The sequence below is a fragment of the Pelophylax lessonae genome (assembly GCF_965119305.1).
Source record: "Pelophylax lessonae genome assembly, chromosome: 3".
NCBI classification, from domain to species: domain Eukaryota; kingdom Metazoa; phylum Chordata; class Amphibia; order Anura; family Ranidae; genus Pelophylax; species Pelophylax lessonae.
Window position 1 is genome coordinate 147,405,372 of NC_138770.1, and position 23,089 is coordinate 147,428,460.

Below are 23,089 nucleotides of genomic sequence, written 5' to 3' on the forward strand. Positions count from 1 at the left end.
AGGCGTCAGTGGCGCAGGTTTGCAAAGCGGCCCCCTGGTCGTCCGGTGCACAGTTTTACAAAGTTTTATAAAGTGGATGTGTTGGCATCTGCGGATGCTTCCTTTTGGCTGCAAGGTTTAGCAGGCTGCTGTTTTAAGAGGACCTGATCTTCTTGAGGTGTATTGTTTTTTTCAGATGGGCTCCAGTTGTTTTGGTTGAGCCCCTGTTGCCTGGTTGGCTACTGTTTAGCCTTGGGAATTTCTTTGCTGTTTCCCACCCCTCATATTTAACACCGCTTTTAGGGCGTTCCAATGGTCAAGAATGGCAGGAGCTGTGTCCGTCAATGAACGAAAGAGAAAATTGGATTTTTGACTTACCATAAAATCCATTTCTCTGATGTTCATTGACGAACACAGCACCTTCCCCTCTGTGGACTTATAATTCTCCTGACACTGCTTGTAACAAAACTTAAGTGACTAAAGCAGGAGGAGGGGTTTTACCCTCTGGAAATGCCCATGGGTGTAGCCAGAAGTTTTTTTCTGCCTAGTGTCCTTCTCCTGGAGAGGGCAGCATAACCCAGTGGTCAAGAATGACAGGAGCTTTGTCCGTCAATGAATATTAGAGAAATGGATTTTACGGTAAGTCAAAAATCCCATTTTTTGGTGAGATACTCCCATAGGTAAATCACGCCTAACGGGATGCAGACCCTGTCACTTTTCTAATTTGAACCTTGCAAGTGCAGCAGCTGATTGTATAATTATCAGTCGCTCCCGTTTAGATTCACTTCGCACATGGACACAGAAAAACAAACAACTTTTTCTTCAGAGTAACAAAAAGTAGGAGACTACAACAAAGTTAGTTAAAATCCTTGCAATGTACATCCCCCAGAGGGGAATGTTTTTTTTTTTTTTTTTTCCTCCACAAAAGTGGAATTACACTTTAACTTTTTGCTCTGTTTTGTAATGTGAAATCCAGGTCTTTGTTTCTGTCCATGTTTGACCATTCTGTTATGCTTCTTGAATTATTCACAGGCATTTTCAGCTCTACCTAACAGCTAATGCAGATCATCTCTCAGAAAACTTGAAAGCAGTGGTGCTGGATGGTAATGGCAAAGGGAAAGATTATCCTATAAAGCGATCAGACTTCTTCACTGGCCATGTCATTGGTTAGTATCGGTTTACATTTATGGTTTTTTTTTTTTTTTTTAGAGTGTTCTCTAACCCTTTCATCTGTCAGAACCGTAAAATAGCCAGTCACTGAGTGAAGTCAAATAAGGGCTTCAGGCGAACCATATTGTATTATTGTAAAGCTTTCCAGCTGGGTGCATGTATAATGAAGTGATAGATGCTGCAGCTCCACTCTTCAGCTGTGACGGGAAGAAAATACAACCATATATCACACACCTATCTCTGAGAGGTAAAACCAAACCTTTTATAGAAGTTTAAAAGAGAAGTACGGGATATGAAAAGAAAAAAAAAAACATTTATACATTTATATTCACCTATGTGGATGCAGTATCAATGTGATGCTGCATCCCTCCCCCGCAACCTCTGCATCGAGAACTAAGCGATCACAGGACCTCTGATCACTCCGTTCTCGGGTCTGCTCTGAGCAGAGAGCCGTGACTGTCATTCACCAGCTTTGTGCTCTGACCCTCCAGAACTCAAAGGAGCACTGGACTGTAAAGGGGATGGGAGAAGCTGGCTCAGTCTCCCAGCGGTGCGCTAAGAGGCTGAGCCAGCTGCCGGTCCAGGCATCTGGGGGGATCCCAACAAAAAAGTTGGGATCCCTCCAGAGTCTAGACTGGCTTAGTGACGCCAGCCCATTGTGGACTTTAGCTCGCTGTCAGCTTAATACTGGTCACAGGAGTGCAGAATGAAAAGCGCTTTTGCTCTAAATACTTAACCTGAGTCCTGTATGGATCCAGTGCTGTGCCCGCCTGCAGGTCCTCTCTACTCTTCTGCTGCTGTCAAATTCTGTGAGGAGGGGACGAGCTGTGCTGTGTGTGTCTGAATTCACAAAATCCGGCTCAGGAGAGCATCCACACATGCCCCCCATAGGAAGCAGCTTCCTATGGTGGCACATTAAGAGGCGTGGCAGAGAGCATCTGGGAGGGGGGGGGGGGGCAGAAAAGCAAGTTTGGAGGCGCTCTGGGCAAAACCATTGTACAGAGTAGGTAAATAAAACATGTTTATTTTAATGTAAAAAAAATGACTTTACTACCTCTTTTAAATATGTCTTGACCCAGTGTCAGGATTGATACAGAATGCAGTGAATGCAACCACTTTGTCTGGTATTTACATCCAGTGCTGTGTTTTATTCTTATACAATGATAAGAGCTGCTGTGCCCAGTAGGTAATGCTAAAGATTTTCCTTTTGCCATGCCACGTTTAGGCGCAGAAGTTACTGCAAAATACATTATGTATGTAAAATGCAGTCATCAACATACAAAGACACAGGACTCCTCTCAGTTTTCTGTCAAAAGATGAAACCATGACATGAAATGGAAATGAGCAGGTGCTTACGTATTTTATGACACCCCCCACCATATTTCCTCTACTGGCTTTTAAGATGGCATTGCACAGTATCCAGATGGCTTATTGACACCACACAGAGTAGTGATCCAGAAATGTCTGTGATATGTATATGGAAAATGTTGCACTGATCAACACTGCTTTTTTTAGGCCTTACAGGGGGTCCCAAGGTATCTCGCTCTGTTCATCTTTCACCAAGTGATGACATTTAAGCCCTCATTCCCATTCAAATGCGGCTTTGAACTCGTGCAACCTCATCTGAAATCACACGATTTCAAAGCTGCATGTCAGTGCGACTTTGAAAACATCTGTGTGGTTTCATGCAAAGATGTCTATGCAATTCGCACCCGAAATTTGCTAAAAGTAGTGCAGGAACTACTTTTTCAAATCAATTTGAATGTGGCCATTGCTGACAATAGGGTACAACTTGTCATGCGATTTGACATGCGACCTGTCAAATCGCATGACGAGTTGCTCCGATGTGAATGAGGGCTTAAGGTATAAACCTTTTGTCAAACGGCTTATTTCAAATAGTTGTTCATAACCTGTGTTCCTGTTAAAGGTAAGGCGAAAAACCACTTCCGTGAGTTCATGCTGGTGGGAGCAGATGAGAAGCAAAGGAGGGTTTTATCACCAGCCTTTGCAATATTCCTATGGCACATCGGTGGTACTTTGGTTTACTAAACCCTGGCAAAAAATAAATTATTATTGATGAATTTTGCATTTGATTGATACCATGCAGAGAAAGAGTAGAGTCTAAGGCTGATTAGTATATATTTATATTAATTTATACATTTTTTTATATATATATATATATATATATATATATATAAATATCCAGCACTCTGCATATAGTCAAGATATACAATATATGTATAGACAGTGAGATGAGTGCAACCTCTTCCATACATATAACTGTTATGTGATCAGATACAACCATGCTAATTTCCCAACTATTTACAGGCTACTGCCAACCAGTTATCTCTTTATCCGTATACTATACAGTATATCTTAGCCAGAGCCCCATTGTCAAGAGGAATGTTAACTGCTTAGGGGATCTGTCAGGACCTGTTCACATTATCGCACAGGGCATTCCTACCTTGCCAATTGCCATATGTTTCAGTGCACCACAATGTATGGCAACTTACTATCGTGTGTTGTAGTACTGTTACAAGAAGTAGTATATGCCCCTCTTTGGTTAGTTTGGCAGCCCATTGGTCATGAATGAATGGGCAATTTTATGCACAGTATAATATGCATGTGCTAGCGTAGCACAACAGTATTAACAGGACCTCAGTGCTGTGTCTGATTCCCCCAACTTCATTGCATAATGCTACTTGACTGCACAGCCTATGTAGAATGCATCACAGAATATTTTCTTTTTCTTAGTTCAGATTTGTTCAGCTGTTAATTGTGGAGGAGACTAGCCAGCCATGCACAGTTCTGATGTTTTTGGAGTTTTATTTTTTCTTCCTGAAATTCTGTTTGCATTATATTATGTATCTCATTCAGGAGCAATGTTTTAAAATCTTTTCTATCGTATAATTTAAACCAAATCTGGGAAATTCATGTGTAATAGACATTCTTTAGAATCCCCCTCACTCCTCCACATGACTAATGTGGGTGGGGGCAAAAGATTTATGTACCTGCTGGGCAAAAGTATAGGAATCTGCCGCATGGAGGAGGGGGGGGGGGGGTTCACTCACTGAGGCTGGAGTTTCCATACTGTGGACACACTATCCTCTGTGCATATTTAGTCTCTTGCTAGCTAGGGCGCTGTCAGTTGTGCAGCTGATAATATAGTGATGGATGAATAATTTCTGTCCCCATTCAGTCAGCTGATGTTATTACCCATATCTGGCTATGACCATATTTGGACAGTCATGGCAGCCAGCATCCCACCCCTTTGTTTACCTTCATCTGTTGGCCATTGAATCTCCTGACTGGCAACTAAATGGGACTGGGAATTAGTCACCGGTTGATAGGCCTTTTCAACCAGAAACTCTCACAGGTAGAATATGTATGACAGAAGAAACCCTATTGGTCTCTTCTGTCATAAACTCTTCTCCCTGCCTGTCAAGGTTTATGTACACCGAGCAACGCATGCGCAGCTCTGCGTACATATATGGCAACACTCTGGGCCATGTTGTTACTCCTCTGTCCATGTGTGGGAGTGATGTTTTTGAGGCCTGGCCAAGCAGCTAAAGAATCAGAACCCAGAAGGAAAACTGGGAGAAGATGGCAACATGAGTGACCGAGAGGAGCACCGACAGCGCTTGCCAGGTAAGTCTACCACAATGTGCTAATATGCTGTGCAACCAAGCACATTGTGGCAAAAAATTCCCAGGGCCCAGTTAGAAAAAAAAAGTTTACATTTGTTTTAATTATTTGCAAATAGACTGATGGTAATTCTTCTAGAATCTGTCGCAGCCATAGTGACAGGTTCTAGAAGTTGCTGTGGTAAGGACTTCCGGTACCTGAATTTGGTGCACATGTCACTACTGTACCGAAACTGGCGCACAGCATTTTTGAATTTGAGACAGGCCATGTTCAAGGGGGCCAGAAAAGTCTCATCACGTTATTGAATGCCCCTAAAAAGCGTGGGACTGACTGGTGTATATGCTATTTATTTTCCTTTCCCTTCCTGCTCAAATATTCCTGCAGTTTTTTCTTTTTTGAATCTGAGCCTTTTCTTGTGCTCAGCTGGTGATTGGATTATTTATCTCTGTTTTTCTGCCTGAAATCTGCCTTCCGTACATCTGCGCTCTCTCCTCTGGATAGTTACGATAATCAACGTATTTTTATTTCTCCCCTACAGGGGAACACAATTCAAAGGTTTTAGCACACATAGGAGATGGTGATTTTACAGCACGGATCACAACCGATGAGGAAGAATATAATATAGAGGTAAGCTATGCATGTGTTTGTCCTTTTGTTGAAGCTTTGTTGACAGAGCTCTGCAGTCCATGTTGGAATTTAGGAACTTGCTTATGTCTAATTATACCTTCTGTGTGTTTTCATACATGAAAATGTAGCACTATAAATCTCTCAACTGTTCAAATCTGTTGCCAGCAAAGCAGACCTAAATTAATTCTAATAGTTTACTAAAATCAGAGGTCCCCACTCTCTTCCTACACCTCATCTGCCCATCCTTCACCCTACTATATAATCTATGAAAACTATACGGTGCCTTGAAAAAGTATTCATACCACATTGTTTCATGTTACAACTAAAAACATAATATATTTTATTGGGATTTTATGTGATAGACCAACACAAAGTGGCACATAATTGTTAAGTGGAGGGGAAATGGTAAATGGTTTTCAAAATTCTTGACAAATATCTGAAAAGTGCGGCATACATTTGTATTCAGCCCCTCTGAGTCAATACTTTGTAGAACCTCCTTTAGCTGCAATTACAGCTGCAAGTCTTTTTGGGATGTCTCTACCAGCTTTGCACATCTAGAGAGTGACATTTTTGCCCATTTTTCCTGGAAAAATAGCTCAACCTCTGTCAGATTGGATGGAGAGTGTCTGTGAACAGCAATTTTCAAGTCTTGCCACAGACTCTTAATTGGGTTTAGGTATGGGCTTTGATTGGGCCATTCTAACACCTGAATATGCTTTGATTTAAAGTGGAGTTCCATCCTAAATTTATACTTACCTCCATCTTCCTGCTCCGGGTCACCTGAAAAACAAATGGATAATCGCTTTTTTTTTTTTTTTCTTACCTCGTATAGAAGAAAATATACTTACCTTACTTCCTTCTTCCTCCCCTCGGCGGCCACGGCCCGTCGTCACTTCCTGGCTTTGCAATGATTCCTGGGAGCTGAACGTCATCGCTCCCAGGAATCATTGCGCCTGCACCGGCTCCGACGTTAGTTCCGGGGCGCGCGTCATTCCCTTCTAAACAGCTTCTGGGCATGCCCAGAAGCTGTGGAGGGATGACGCGCGCGCATCGGAACTGACGTCGGAGCCGGTGCAGGCGCAATGATTCCTGGGAGCGATGACGTTCAGGTAAGTATTTCTCCTAAAAGGTAAGTGCAACCCGGGACAGATCAGAGGCTAGCCATTGTGGAATGTACTAGCCCTGACTGTCCCGGGGGTATTTTTATTAAAAAAAGTATTCCCAGGGTGGAACTCCGCTTTAAGCCATATCATTGTAGGTCTGACTGTATGTTTAGGGTCGTTGTCCTGCTGGAAGGTGAATCTCTGCCCCAGTCTCAGGAAAATGGATGGAGCCAAATACAGGGCAATCTGAAAAAGACCTATCAACTCTGACCAGCTACCCTGTCCCTGCTGAGGAAAAGCATCCCCACAACATAATGCTGCCACGTCCATGTTTCATGGTGGGGATGGTGTGTTCGGGTGTAATGTTAGTTTTCCGCCACACAGCGTTTTACTTTTAGGCCAAAAAGTTACATTTTGGTCTGATCTCACCAGAGCACCTTCTTCTACATGTTTGCTGTGTCCGTCACATGGCTTCTCATAAGCTGCAAACCAGACTTCTTATGGCATTCTTCTTGCCACTCTTCCATTAAGGCCAGATTTGTGGAGTGCAAGACTCTGGCCTCCCTTGGTAGCTTGGCTTGGCCGCTCCCAAGTCCCGGTCCACCCCCCGCCCCCCCCATCTCTATCTGGACCACAAGTGAAGTGTTGGCGGCGAGAGAAACCCATCTGCGCGGGATGCAGAGTGCGGGATGATCTCTGGGCTCTGGCTGGGGGGAGGGACTGAGACTGAGGAGTGGACTAGTCAACTGTGGCACTGCAGCTCCACCTCCAAAGTGTGGGAGGAGAACTGGATGGAGGGAGGATTTGGACTGGAGGAGTAAATTCTTGTTCTTGGAGACTGGTGAAAGAGGCTGGACCGGAGGACTCGAGACAACAGCCTAAGGTACGCAAAGTAAGAAGAGAACTGTCTTGAAGTCAAGACAGTCACTCACTAGAGTACTCACTATGGATCAGATCTTTTGTATTTGGGAGGGACATGCCCTGGCCTGCTCTAAGGGGATCTATAATGGAAGGGGGACCCTGGCCTTCTCTAAGGGGGATCTTTAATGGGAGGGGGACCCTGGCCTGCTCTAAGGGGGATCTTTAATGGGAGGGGGACCCTGGCCTGCTCTAAGGGGGGTCTTTATTGGGAGGGGGACCCTGGCCTGCTCTAAGGGGGATCTATAATGGGAGGGGGACCCTGGCCTGCTCTAAGAGGGATCTATAATGGGAGGGGACCCTGGCCTGCTCTAACTAAGGGGGATCTATATTAGGAGGGGGCCCTGGCCTTCTCTAAGGGGGATCTATATGGGAGTCGAGGGACCCTGCCCTGCTCTGTTTTAAAGGGGTTTGTATTTTTTTAACTTAAAAGTTAACAGACAGCCTTTATTACCAATAATATGTAATGTACTTTATAATGTTCCTGACCTATATTTCAGCTTCCTGATTTTTTTTTTTTTTTTTTTCTTCCGGCCTTCAGATTTGAAAGACAGAGTGATTTAACAACTGTTTAGATTTGTCATCCAAATCGTTTGCAAAAAACTTTGCATAAAATAGTTAATTTGTATTTAATTTCAATAGTTCAAATGTCAGGCAATGAGACCCTCTTTGAAAAAAGTTTGGACACCCCTGTAGGGCTTCACAGAACAGCTTTATTTTTACTGAGATTAAATTACTAATTAGGTGACTTCTGAAGGCAATTGGTTCCACTAGATTTTAGTAAGGGGTATTAGAGTAAAGGGGGCTGAATACAAATGCACGCCACACTTTTCAGTTATTTATTTGTCAAAAATTATGAAAACCATTTATCATTTTCTTTCCACTTCACAATTATGTGCCACTTTGTGTTGGTCTATTACATAAAATCCCAAGAAAATATGAAAAACGAATTTATGCAGCGCTAGCTCAAATAAAGTGTAAAGTGCTGTGATATAAATACAATATTCAATATTTTATAAAGTGCACACTGTATGATCAAATATACATAAAAGTGCTATGTGCTAAAAAAATCTCTAAGCAATAACAAATAAATATATAGATAAATATATTAGTGCACAATAAACAAAATAGGTGGTTAGAAATAGTCCAAATAAATATTCAGTGCTTGAAAAGAGTCCTTAAAGTGATCCAATTAAGGTGCCAAGGTGCCAAATAATTAAGGTGCTTGCAGAGTGATATGGTGCCCCTCAAGGTTCCCCACTCACCAGATTGCAGATAATAATAGACCTTCAAAATTATTGCACATTGCCCGGGATCTTTACAGGACCAGAACTTCTCCTATGTAGCCTTGGAACTTTTTGGGTCAGCTTCCGCTTCCACTTTGGCTCCGTGGTGTCTGACACTAGCAGCAGTGACACCTCTGCCGAGATCAGCTCCAGCCCTCCACATTCAGCCCTCACGAGTCAGCTGACCTTTAGTCTCCGCCCCCCGGCCAGGCTCGTGAGGGCTGAATGTGGAGGGCTGGAGCTGATCTCGGCAGAGGTGTCACTGCTGCTAGTGTCAGACACCACGGAGCCAAAGTGGAAGCGGAAGCTGACCCAAAAAGTTCCAAGGCTACATAGGAGAAGTTCTGGTCCTGTAAAGATCCCGGGCAATGTGCAATAATTTTGAAGGTCTATTATTATCTGCAATCTGGTGAGTGGGGAACCTTGAGGGGCACCATATCACTCTGCAAGCACCTTAATTATTTGGCACCTTGGCACCTTAATTGGATCACTTTAAGGACTCTTTTCAAGCACTGAATATTTATTTGGACTATTTCTAACCACCTATTTTGTTTATTGTGCACTAATATATTTATCTATATATTTATTTGTTATTGCTTAGAGATTTTTTTAGCACATAGCACTTTTATGTATATTTGATCATACAGTGTGCACTTTATAAAATATTGAATATTGTATTTATATCACAGCACTTTACACTTTATTTGAGCTAGCGCTGCATAAATTCGTTTTTCATCATTTTTCCTAAGACTTTCTTAGTGTCTGCAGCAGCTGCCCATTATTGCATTTATTCTTAAATTTTCACGTTGTGTAGCGCGGGTTTTAATTTTGTTTTTTCACATTCCCAAGAAAATATATTTACATTTTTGGATATAACATGACAAAATGTGGAAAATGTTAAGGAGTATGAATACTTTTTCAAGGCACTGTATATCTACTGCTTTTCCTTTATGCTCTATTAGTTCATTCTTGCAAATAAATGCAAATATTCCAGGGTCATCTAAGGTAACTCACAACCCCTCTGTAATAGCATATATTGCTGAAAGAAGATTGTACTTTTCATGATGACTGCTTTTTTCAGTAAAATTTAATTTGTACAATAGTGCAAATATTTTCAGTACCAAAGGTGGACTGACTAAATTAAAGATTTTAAAAAAAAAGGGGGAAAAACAAAACAAAAACAGAAGTCTGCATTGCATGCAGTGACATATAATGGAAGTCCCACCGCTGCGTCAGATGCCTACACGTCTCTGGGAGCTTTTATACTGGGATGTATCAAGAAAGAGTACATTTAAAGTGGTTCTAAAGCCGCAAGTTTTTTTTTTTTTTTTTTTTTACCAAGTTCACCTTTTGGGAACATGTAGATTTCCCAGTGCTGTAGCTGCCGCCCGCAGCTCTCTGCTCAAGGAGCTCTGAGAACCATGCGATCGGTGGTATATGATCGCTCTGTTCTCAGTGTTCGAGCCGATGGGGGAAAGATGCTGCATCGGACCGATGGTGCATCCACCTAGGTAAGTATGAATCTGCAAAAACCCTGGTTCCCATACTTCTCTTTTAAAGGAAAGTGTGTGTGTGTGTGTTTTGACTTCTGTGGGCTGTATATAGATGTATCCGGGGTTCCACTGGTTTCTAATAATGGGTTTTCCAGTTGTGAAGGAAAGTCGGCACAATGTGTCTTTCACCAGCTGCCCCAATATTCCTTGGCCAACCACAATATTTTTGGTCTTCAGAGTAACTTTTTTCTTTATGCTTCTGCAGCAGAGCTTGGACAGTACATCTGGAAATATATCTTCCTTGACATTTCTGATTTGTTAATGCAGGAAGACCTGTGTCCTGTTCCTGTTCTTAGTACTCACATTGTGCAGAAATCTATTTTTTGAACTGTCTTTAGTGGCCTCGGCTTGTTTGTAGACCATGGCTTTTCCTCACCTTGTTTCATTCCCCCTTACAGAGGTGAATCTGTTTGATTTAAAATGTAAGTTCACATTTACAGAAAAACTTAAACTGGGCCCCCTTCCTCTCGCACCCCCTCAGTCCCGCTGACTAGGAGTCCCATGATCACCTGCTGTTAGACATCGGATCGCCGTTTTACCGATCCGGGGATTTGGATGCCTCTCTGCATGTACGGATAGGAGGCATTCTAATTGGTCGGCGCCATCATATGAACGGCGCTGACCAGTCAGAACCCACCCATCTCCTAAACAGCGCAAGTTTAGGGTATATTCACTGTACCTACAGGTAAAGCCTGGTACACACTATTGGGTTGAACGAAAAAAACTGTCAGCTCCAGTCGGACCCCCTCCATTGAGCTGTTGTATTCTGACAGGGGGACAGTCCCCCTGCCAGAACACTCCGGTGAGCGCTCTCAGCCATTGGCTGAGAGTACTGATCGGAAGCTAGTCGGCTGGCATACACACGGGCCGAATGTTGGCTAGTTTTTATTGAACACGCTTATGTCAGCCGGCATTTGGCCTGTGTGTAACTTGGCTTAAGGCTTATGGGCATTGAAGTTATATAAAGTGTATGTTAACCAAACTGTTGTACTTTTTTCATTTTAAATAGATTTTTGAAGGTTTAGAGTCCCTGTCAGGTTTTTACTGCTCCAAATCTGTTAAGGAGATTACCTTCAATAATTGCCATGGTGACAATGGTTTCAGCAGATGTGAGTAGGGAAAAATTTTCAACAACTAAAGTAAGAGAAAATGGTCAGGCCTTTTAGTCAATGCTTACTCAGTTAAAAAATAAACACATTTTTTGGTCCATTGTATGTTGTGGTTGGAGATTGTGCTCACTTCCTGTCTCACAAAACCTTTGCCACCAGGATTGGTAAATTTCTCAAATGGGGACACTAGATAGCATCCAGAAACCTGGCAAAGGTTCTAATCCTTCCCATGTTTTTCCTCCTTGTTCTTTTTCCATTCCTTTCCTATTACAGTGACACAACAGGAAGAGAGAGGGGAAGGAATTCTAGTGGGGGGTCACCTGTTCCAGTCTCCACTGTCTGAGAGGATTTCTATTTGTTTTGGAGAGATTTATTTTCACTTTTTGTTTCTGGGACAGAGAGAGGGACATTCAACCTAATTGCATAAAAGATAAACGTTTATGTTGTATCCATCTTTTTTGCTGCTAGGCCAGGCGCTCAAGTAATCCTTAGGAGGCCAGACCATTTTTGCAGTATTTTATTTTTTTACATTTTTCATATACAGCTTTCAGAGTTTGTAAAAGACCCCCCCACCCCAACCTATACATTTTCTGATGAGATGAGATGCATGAAAGGTGTTCTGTAGTTTTAATACATTTTCTGTCCTAGGTTGACAATGATGCCGCTTCATAGATACTGTACAGTGGCGATAATTTATCAAAACTAGATCACTAGACCGAATCCGGCAGCAGTTGTGCATGGCAACCAATCAGCTTCTATTTCCAACTTATTCAGTTTAACTTTGAAAACCAAAGAGAGAAGCTGATTAGTTGCCATGCACAGCTGCTGAAGATTCTGGCTGATCCATTTTTTGATGAATTTCCCTTAGTCAGTTAGCACTGTCACCCTAGGTCAAGAAGTGTGTTACTGGCAGTATTGCCAGATGCAAATAAATGCAAGAATGCTAAAAAAACAAAAACAAAAAAAAAAAATCAAATGCAGCCACCACATTTAGAAACTGGTAAGCCTCAAAATATTACGTTTTGCTCCCTGGCTTTGATTATTTTTTATTAAGTTTTTTCATGTTCATACTATTAGCAGTAGTACATTAGATATATACATATTTTTTTTTTTTTTGTTAGCCCCTGTGGAGGTTCACAGAAAATACATCAAAGGATAACCTATTAGTGTACAGATCGGAAAACATCAGAGAAGTCTCTCGCCTGCAGTCCTCAAAAGTGTGCGGTTACGTCAAACCAGAACAAGATCTTTTAAGGAATCAGCCGGACCCCTCGGATACTCATGGTAGGTGCTGCATGTACATCCGATGTTCAGACAAGCATAACCGATGTCAAAGGCCTTTTAGAGACCTTTAATTTGATACCATTGTACATGGCAATGATATACCTCAATTTCACCGACCCCCTAATAGCGAATCAGAATCTGCTTTTATTAAAGAGAACCTGAACTTTGCCTATATTGAGCAAAGCTTTGATACCATTATAAAGGATACTACAGTTGGCAAGCGCACCCCGTCTTCCCCAGTTGAGGAAAGAGGAAGCCTGAGGAACAGAATGCAAAATCTTCTCTCTCTTTATCTGTCTCTCTTGTTTCTCCACTCCTGTGCCAACCATGTTGAGACCCCCCCCCCCCCCCCCCACAAGCTTGACTTCCAGTCCACCTGCAAGGTCTTGAACTCAAAGTCCACCAAAACCTCAGACAAGCCTCTGTTTGTATGAAGGGATGCCGTCGCTTTGTAAAGTGGGGAGATGTATGTTAACCTTTTGAAGACACTTGGACTGCTTGCATCCAGTGTTAATCGATGAAAATATTTTCATCTACTAAAATACAAATAAAACTAAAAAGATGATTCAGATGACTAAAATATGACTAAAACTAAAATGGCATTTTAGTCAAAAGACTATGACTTTAAATAATTGAAATTTGACGTCACCATAGAAGTTTCCTCTCCATCCTATAGCTGGGTCTTGACCAGTGTTTGACTCTCAACACTAGTAAAGGTCAGGTTTAAGCCCGGTCTATCTTGTTTCAGAGGCTGTTGGCCCCTCACTCCATGATTAGGCCACTCGCATATCAAAATTCTTATGCTCTCATTCAGACCTGGAAGTGCCACCTCTTAGGCATTATGCTCGTATTTAGGGTCTAAATGCGAGCATAAGAATTTTTACATGTGAGTGTAATACTGAGCAATAGTTTTTTAAATAACATTTACTACACTCTGGCAGTCTTTTGCCCCTTCTTTTCTTGTAACCAGAAAACAGGAGGGTGGGATCTTTATTAGCATAACAATAATCATTTATTAAAGGCAAATAATAGCACACTTACAGCTAAAATTCTTGGAAAGCAGCATAAGTGGTAAGAATCACCAAAGTGGAGACAAAGCAAGGCTGTTTACAGGAAACGGCAACTCCGGATCCCCTGTGCCGGTCCCTGTGATGCTGGCCAGGGGATCTGGAGCTTCTGTTTCCTGTATACAGCCTTGCTTTGTCTCCGCCTTGGTGATTCTTACCACCTATGCTGATTTCCAAGAATTTTAACTGAGAGCATGCTATTATTTGTCTGTAATAAATTAATATTGTTATACTAATGAGGATCCCACACTCCTGTTGTTGTTTGAGCTGCTTTGGATTATTCTGGATCTCTTCTGGAAGCTGCAAGATCCTCCCGTCGTATTTCCTGACCATCCTACTGACTGGATTAGGATTCCAATTACAGTGCATCACATTATTATTTCTGCCATTGGACATTGGAATCTGGGACTTGTAGTGCGTTTTGGCTGGTTTGTGGATTTACTTTCATTCTTTGTCCTTCTTTTCTTATGACTGCTTTAGTACTGAGTTTCAAATATACTGAGTGGTACTGATAAATGCAGGAAGCAAGAAAGAGTCCAGGATTGTGACACTCAAGGAGAACAGGAGTCCAGAGGAGATCCCAGTAGGGAAAATATCTAAAAGCATGGCTGACTCCTATGCTGGTAGTAGAGGGTCAAATATCTCGGAGTGTGGGAGCACTTGAGAGGGAGGGGAGGGAGTGGGGGTCACGATTTGCACTGAGGACACAGGGGATTATTTTATTATTGCACCTTATTGATTTATTGTTAAATGCACTTTCTCTATCGTCCATTAACAGATGCAGCTTCCACACTTCTTATCCATTGGGTTATGCTGCCCCCTACAGGAGTAGTTCTAGGTAGGAAAAAAGTAATTCTCCATGCCCACAGGGCTGTCCCCACAGGCATAACCCCACACCCTCTGCTCCAGCAAACCAGTTTGTTTCTGCCGAGAGAAGGAGTAGGACCTAGGTTTCCGGCTTGGACTTTGGTCTCAGTTTTGTATTCTTTTCAGAATATTTTGTTTTTATTTATCGTTACTCACTTTGCTAGTTAGTGTTCAGAGGGGTCCTCCTGGTGATCTACAAGCAATGCCGGCTGGGGTTTCGCACTGAAAAATCTAGATCCTTAAGGTCTCCCCAGCCTGGCCTATGAGCGTGAGCAGGTTATAGTCCTGCACTAGGCCTCGCCACGACGAAGCCCCTTTCTGGTGGGGACGAGCCTGTGAGTGGATGTCTCGCTGGGACACGACAACCTGGAACGCCCTGAGTCGCAGCGTACCCCTCGGCTGGCAGCACCCGCACTCTGGTTGGGAGGTGGTTCTGCCTGGAGCGGAGCCCACCCGGTCCATGGTGTGGTGAGTAAATGTAGCCCCCCTTGCCCCTCAGTGGCCTTGGGGGAATGTGGGCCATCTCCTGGGGATAATGGGACCTGGACATCCTAAAAGATCCCTATGGCCTGTCTGGTTGCCCTGTCCCCCTTTCCCGCCCCGGGGGGGGGGGGGTGCTGTGGCTGGGGTGCCTGGCGTCCTGGGGGGTGGCAATGGTACCTTTTTTCTTGCTGGGTCTGGTGGTAGATCCTTGAGGCCTTCATATTGGGGGTCCCTGACCGCATGGCATGCCGTGGGCGCCGCCATCTTTAGTGTGGGCAATGTAAAATATTTTTCCCATTGACTTGTATGAGGCAGCCATTTTCCCTGTGCGTCCTGTTGAATTGCATTGGCAGCCATTTTTGTGTAGCCCTATGGAGCTACACAGGCAGTGTGACCTTTCACATACCAGGCTGATGTCATTTCCTGTGACTCACTCTTCCTGCTGCACAGTCCGATTCAGAAGGTTTCCTCTGGAGGTGGTACAGTACTGGCCTGGGGTCTTTGTGGGCATATGCCTGCACACTCTGCTGTCGGTATATATTTAAGGGGCACTCCGCAGGTGGGAACCCCGATCAGCGTTTTTAAGGTGACGGTACTCCTTTTTTCCCTAAAACGTCTTTCAGGACAGCACCTTAGAGAGATGGCTCCTCCCTCTCCTCATCAGGAAACACCCCATCCACCAGATTTTAAAAGGAGGCTTCTCCCACCATTCATCAGTTTTTGTGTTTCCTCCGGCCGAGGAACACCTCTGTGGGGAGCTGGGCTCTTAAGGTGCTATCCTGAGAGACCGGGCTTCCTACGTCCACCTACCCTTTTTTGGAGACGATTGCTTCTCCCATTCACGCGACCGACTGCAGTGCATGGGCTCCTTCTTCCTCTTCAGTGCTCTAGGCTGAGTCAAGACCCCGCAGAGCACAGCCCTGGGAAGGCATCTTGGAGGAGCGGAACGATTTTTCTTAGGTTTCCGCCGCCTTTTTTTTTTTTTCAAATTTGCCGCCATTTCTCCGGATCGAGTGACGCTCGTCCGGACCGGAAGTGAGGTTCCGGAAAGGGCAGCGTTCTGCAGGGGGCGTATGGCGTCATTTCCGCCGGACGCAGAGGAAGAAGGGAGGAGCAAGCTGGTGCCTTATTCCGGATCCGGTCCAGTGCAGGTGCGCTTTGGTCTCCGGAACCGGTACCGAAGCCACGGGTGATACCGCTGCCAAGCGATGGAAGCTTCTTCAGCGAGTGGGACAGGCACAGGCACCAGTAAGGCCCAGGTAAGGGGTATCTTTATATGGCCTATCTTACTGTGGGGTCTCTCTCCATCCCTTTTACTTTCCCCCCGGTGGCTGGGGGCCTGTCAGGGCACATGGGACTTCCCTTTAAATGTCTTTCTGTGCACCTTTGGTGGCCCTGAGAATCAGGCTGACTTTTAAGAAGCATGTGTATGTTTTCCCATTCATGTCTTCCAGGCTAAAAGCTCTGAAACTGTTTTCAAGAGAAAGTGTCCTTCATGCAAAGCAAAGTTGTCGGAAAGTTGGAAAAAGACACTTTGCCAGGGATGTATTGATGCACTAGTAAAGGAAGAAGCATCTGCAGTTTGTGGCGATTTAGTCGCATCTGTGAGGAAGGAATTGGATGCTACCATCCAATCTTTTCGGTCATCCCTACAGGACCCTGCCCTGAGTCAGCCATCAGCCTCACTGTCCTCTCAGGGTTCACAATTGGTTCCTTCGGTGGGGACAGAAGGGGTTCCTTCCACCCAAGGAGATAATTCCCCCTCACATTCCAAGGAGGATTCAGAGGAAGAAGAGGAGGGAGGGGCACAAAGCAGGCCCACTAAATACAAACTATCCTTAGAGCAAGTGGATGGTCTCCTGAGGGCAGTTTACATCACCCTGGGTCTAGAGGAGAAAAAGAAGGAACTGTCCCTACATGACAAAATGTATGCAGGCTTGGAAGAGCCTAAGGGCCGTATCTTCCCAGTGCATCAGACCATCTCAGATGCAATAAAACATGAGTGGGCTGATCCGGAAAAGAAAACCTTCTTCCCTAAAGCCTTTAAAAGGCGATTTCCTTTTGATGAGGACCCAGGAGCTCCCTGGAATAAGATGCCAAAGATTGATGCAGCCTTCTCCCAGGTTTCTAGGTCAACAGACCTAGCATTTGAAGACATGGGAATCCTGAGGGATCCCATGGATAAGAAGATGGACCAGCAACTTAAGAGATCCTGGCAATCCATCATGGGGAGTCTGAAACCTGCCATGGCAGTAACCTGTGTGTCCAGGAATCTGGAATACTGGCTTAGCCAGCTAAAAGCACACATCACAGCAGACTCACCTAAACAGGAAATTTTGGATTCCTTTTCCACGCTCTCCACGGCCATAGCCTTCATTGCTGACGCTTCAGCAGAGTCAGTGAAGATGACAGCAAGATCTGCAGCTTTATCCAACTCAGCCAGAAGGGCTCTTTGGTTAAAGACATGGCCTGGAGATACAGCTTCTAAAAATAAGCTGTGTGGACTTCCTTTTCAAGGGGATCTACTATTCGGGCCTGGGCTAGACTCTGTTCTAGATAGAACAGCAGACAAAAAGAAGTATTTTCCTGTGAAGAAGAAACAGGCAGCAAAGAAGCTTTTTCGACCTCAAAAAGCTCAGCAAAATAGCAGACCCCAGGAGAAGAGAAGAAACTGGTCGACACAAAAACCCAAAGGGAAAGGAGGTGTTCTCTTCCATCCTCCTGTGTCAACCAACAAAACACAATGACAAGACATTGCCGGTGGGAGGAAGATTGAGGGAATTCCTCCCCTATTGGGCAGCCATAACAGAAAATCAATACATTCTGGGTATGCTGTCCCAAGGCTACAACATAGAGTTTTCAGAGACGCCACCCGAAAGGTTCTTTGTCACAAACCTCCCAAGAGATGCAGAAAAAGCCCTGGCTATGATGGACCTGTTAAAGGACCTGAGGCGACAGGGAGTTGTCTGTCCAGTTCCAGTGGAGGAACAACATCAGGGATTTTATTCCCACATATTTTTGATTAAAGAAACCATCGGGGGATTTTCGTCTTATACTGAATCTGAAACCATTAAACAGGTCAGTTCTGTACAAAAAGTTTCGAATGGACTCAATTCTTACAGTCAGAACCCTGTTAACAAAAGGATGCTTCATGGCATCAATCGACTTAAGGGATGCTTACCTACATATCCCTATTGCCCCTCGCTCACAGAGATTCCTAAGGTTGGCAGTAAATCTGGGAAAGGAAATGCTCCATATCCAATTCAAAGCACTCCCTTTCGGGCTATCATCCTCCCCTCGTATTTTTACGAAGGTAATGGCAGAGTGTCTAGCTCCCCTCCGCCTTCAGGGAATCTCTGTGGTGCCTTACCTGGACGACCTGCTTTTCTTTGCCCCGTCAAAGGAAAAACTTCAAGAGGACCTGCACAAGGCAAGAGGTCATCTAGAAGCTCTGGGATGGATAGTGAACATCAAGAAATCGAATCTCACACCGGCTCAGCGGGTTCAGTTCCTAGGGTTTCAGTTATGCTCTGTGGAACAAAGAATCTTCCTACCAGAAGACAAACAGGTCAAAATACAGAATTTGGTAGCAAGGCTACAAACAAATCAGTGGTGGTCGATCAGAGAGATCATGTCAGTCCTTGGAAACCTGACTGCATCAATTCCAGCTGTCCAATGGGCAAGGCTGCATTTTCGACCACTCCAATATTTCCTCCTCAGAATCTGGGATCACAATCCAGAGACTTTGGACTTAAAGGTAAAAATCCCCACCAAGGTCAAGAGGTCCCTTTGGTGGTGGAGAAATCGGATAACCTTGTCTCAGGGTTTGGCCTGGTCCTTCCCGGCAGACCAGAGGTTAACAACGGATGCCAGCAGGTGGGGGTGGGGAGCCCACTGGAACCAAAACCTGGCACAGGGGGTTTGGTCTCAGACCGAGACAAGAAAATCCTCAAATTGGAAGGAATTAAAGGCAGTCGGCCTAGCCCTAACTGCCTTCTCTCAAAATCTTCAGGGGACTCATGTTCAAGTCCTTTCAGACAACGCCACTACAGTGGCATATCTAAACAAGCAAGGGGGCACAAGAAGCAAAACCCTACAGCTTTTGGCAACGGAAATTCTGCAATGGGCGGAAAGGCAGTTACTTTCCTTGTCAGCAATCCATCTAAAAGGTACACTAAACAGTGTGGCGGATTATTTAAGCAGGCAGAAGATCCGAGAAGCAGAATGGAGCTTGAACCCAGAAGTCTTTATGTTGATAACCAAGACTTGGGGAAAGCCAGAGGTGGATCTGTTTGCAACGAAAGAAATCGCAAAACTTCCACTTTACTTCTCACTCCACAGAAACGACAACTCTCTGGGAGTAGATTCCCTGGCACATCCCTGGAGGTTCAGGTTGGGGTATGCCTTCCCCCCCTTCCAGTTCATTCCATTGGTGTTGAGAAAAATCCAAATGGAAAGAGCCTCAGTGATCCTGATCACTCCTTATTGGCCCAAAAGGGTTTGGTTTTCGACTGTCCTTCAACTATCAGTCAAACCTGCTTTTCAGCTCCCTCTTCGTCAAGACCTACTGTTTCAAGGTCCAGTTTATCATCCAGAAGTGGAAAAGCTAAAGCTCACCGCCTGGTATCTGAGGAGCAACTGCTGAAAAGGAAAGGATTTTCAGACGCATTAATTGCTACTCTACTTTCCAGTAGGAAAAAAAGTCACAAGGAATATATATGCAAAAGTTTGGAAGACATATAATACCTGGTGTGAATCGAAAGATCAAAAATTGGACAGTATTACTTCAATTTTGGAGTTCCTACAGGAGGGCGCAGGAAAAGGTTTGGCAGTAAGTACCCTCAAGGTACAAGTTACAGCCCTGGGGGTATTCTTGGAAAGGCCCATTTCTTCAGAATCTTTAATCATCAGATTCTTCAGGGCCCTTACCCGCTCCAGACCAGTGCCTATCAGAAGCTTCCCCAAATGGGATTTGTCGGTGGTCCTTCAGGCTTTCACAAAGGAACCTTTTGAACCACTAGAAACGGTTACACTAAAAAACCTTACCCTCAAGACAGTCTTCTTGGTGGCAATAACATCAGCAAGAAGAATCAGTGAATTACATGCTTTATCAGCTATCGAACCTTTCTTGTCCATATATCCAGATAGGATAATTCTCAAGACGGATCCAGGGTTTCTCCCAAAAGTAGCTTCAACGAGAAACCGATCACAAGAAATTGTGTTGCCTACCTTCTGTCCTAATCCATCAGGAGATAAGGAAGAAAGCTTTCACTACCTAGATGTAAGAAGGGTTCTTATACACTACTTGGAGGTTACTAAAGAGTTTAGATCATCAAACTCTCTTTTTGTTCTTTTCTCTGGCAACAAAAAAGGTCGCCAGGCATCAAAAGGATCAATAGCCAGATGGCTCAGATCCGCTATTTCAGAGGCTTACTCCCAAATGAAATTGTCTCCCCCGCAGGGGATCAGAGCTCACTCTACTAGAGCGTTAGCCACTACATGGGCAGAGAAAGCTGGTGCCACTCCAGATCAAATCTGCAAAGCGGCTACGTGGTCAAGCTACTTTACATTTGCAAGACACTATAGGTTGGACCTTTTGGCAGCTGAAGATCAGGCTTTTGGCAGAAAGGTCCTGCAAGCTGTGGTCCCTCCCTACATTGAGTAAGTCTCGATAATCCTCTCTAAGGTGCTGTCCTGAAAGACGTTTTAGGGAAAATTCAAGTTAGACTTACCGGTAACTTGTTTTCCAATAGTCTTTCAGGACAGCAGGAGGATCCCGCCCTATTGTATAAAATGTATTGCTGTGATTAACCATATCTGTTTATGTGTTCCAGCATGGGCCGGAGGTACTCTTCTACAAACTGATGAATGGTGGGAGAAGCCTCCTTTTAAAATCTGGTGGATGGGGTGTTTCCTGATGAGGAGAGGGAGGAGCCATCTCTCTAAGGTGCTGTCCTGAAAGACTATTGGAAAACAAGTTACCGGTAAGTCTAACTTGAATTTTCTGTTGCATTGAATATGGAGTCCCAGGCAGTAAATTCACCCTCAGATCACTTGGTGAGATGCGCTTTGGTGGAAGCCCTAATTGTTTCAGTAAGGGAAACTTTAAAAATGGCAGAGGAGCCCATGCCGGCGGGGACACACAGGTGTCTTTTGGCTCCCGCCAGACCCAAAAATGGAGTAAGGTTTTTCCTTGTCCTGAGAATCTTCATGATATTGTTAATTACCAATGGTGGTGCATCAAGCATGTGCTAGTAGTGCCTAAGCGCTTTAAACGCCATTATCCCTTTGCTTAGGCGGTTTCCAACTGTTGGTCTTTACCGCTCAAGGTGGATCATCCTGTTTCCAGGTTGAACAAATCTACTAGAGTGCCTGTGGAAGATTCATGTTTTTTACGGATCTGGTGGACAGGGGATTGGAAACCCTTTCCTGCCATCTTCATGTGTTGGCAAGTTCTATTCTCAAACCGATTTTTGGGTCTGTTTTAGTATCACAGACAGTTACGGAATGGGTGAAGATTCTGAAGGATCCTGACATAGTTCCCCCGGAGCTGATGGAACTTATGGACCCATATGGCCTAGGCCCTGATGTTCCTGTGTGATGTGTCCTTGGATGCAGCTCCCCTGGTGGCCATAGTGTCGGCTGTGGGGATTCCATTAAGATGCATGGTTTGGCTGAAGAGATGATCAGCTGACCAGGCTTCCAAGAAAGCCCTGACAGATCTTCCTTTTCTGGGAGAGTGATTATTTGACGATTCGCTGGATGAGTTGAACAAGGGTCTGACTGGTGGAAAGAGTACTCTTCTTCCTCAATCCTCCAAAGTTCTGTTCTGCAGGCAAGTCCTCTTCAGCATGAAGGGGCGCCCTCACCCGCTTCTGGGGTGGGGGGACATATGCACTTTTTTCAGGAACCCTGGACTTCCTTCATTCAAGACAAATGGGTTCACAAACTGATTCCTTCCGGGTACAAGATAGAATTTCGGTCCCGGCTGATGGACAGGTTTTCTCAGTCAAATCTTCACCTGTCTCTGGATCGTTTGAAAGATCTCAGGGAGGCGGTGCAGGATCTCCTTGCTCAAGGAGTGATTGTGTCAGTTCCTCCGCAGGAACGTTTTCAAGGTTTCTATTCAAACCTGTTCACGGTGCCCAGAAAGGAGGGCAAGGTGCGTCCAATCCTGAATCTCAAAACTCTGAGCCGCTTTGTGCGAGTGCAGAAATTTTGAATGGAGTAAATTCGGTCGGTGGTGGCTTCCTTGAATCTGGGATTTTCTGGCCTCCTTGGACATCAAAGATGCGTATTTGCACATCCCCATCTTTGAAGGAACATCAGCGTTTCCTTCGCTTTGCAGAGCACTTTTAATTTGTGGCGTTACTCTTTGGTCTCGCCTCCGCTCCCAGAGTTTTCACCAAGGTCCTGGCCCCGGTGCTGGCCTTGTTAGGAATTGTGATTTTGGGATATCTGGACGATCTCCTGTTGCGAGCTGACTCTCATTTGGATCTGCTGGGCACTATCTCCATTTTGGTACAGATCCTTCAGGAATTTGGGTGGACGATCAATTTTAAAAAAATCTGCTCTGGCGCCATCCGTACAGGTCACTTATCTGGGCTGACTCTCGACTCTGCACTGGCGAGGGTCTTTCTTCCTTTGGAAAAGCTTTAGAAATTGCAAAGGGCGATCAGGTTGCTGATGGAAACCAATCGGTCTTCCCTACGGACTTGCATGAGGGCCCTGGGTCTGATGGTGTCAACATTCGAGGCGGTCCCCTTTGCTCAATCTCACTCGAGGCCTCTGCAAAAAGAGATTCTTGCAAAATGGAACAGGAACCCTCGGTCGTTGGACCAAGAGGTTAGTTTGAGCTATTGCACAAGATCAGCTCTCTCCTAGTGGATCCAGTCGCCAACTTTGTGTCCTTCCTGCCGCTGTTCTGTACGGTGGTCACCACCGACACCAGTCTGTTGGGCTGGGGCGAAGTGCTGGGGAACCTCTGTGCCCAGGGGA

At 44.6% G+C, this 23,089-nt stretch overlaps 1 protein-coding gene across 1 annotated transcript in view; it reads left to right on the plus strand.

Annotated features, from left to right (window-relative positions):
• Positions 1–23,089, plus strand: part of ADAM17 (ADAM metallopeptidase domain 17) — a 158,823-nt gene that overhangs the window by 42,290 nt on the left and 93,444 nt on the right. The window contains exons 4-6 of the mRNA XM_082251945.1: positions 1,012–1,145; positions 5,333–5,421; positions 12,512–12,674. Coding sequence (XP_082108071.1) covers positions 1,012–1,145; positions 5,333–5,421; positions 12,512–12,674 — 386 coding nt within the window. The remainder of the gene's footprint in view (positions 1–1,011; positions 1,146–5,332; positions 5,422–12,511; positions 12,675–23,089) is intronic.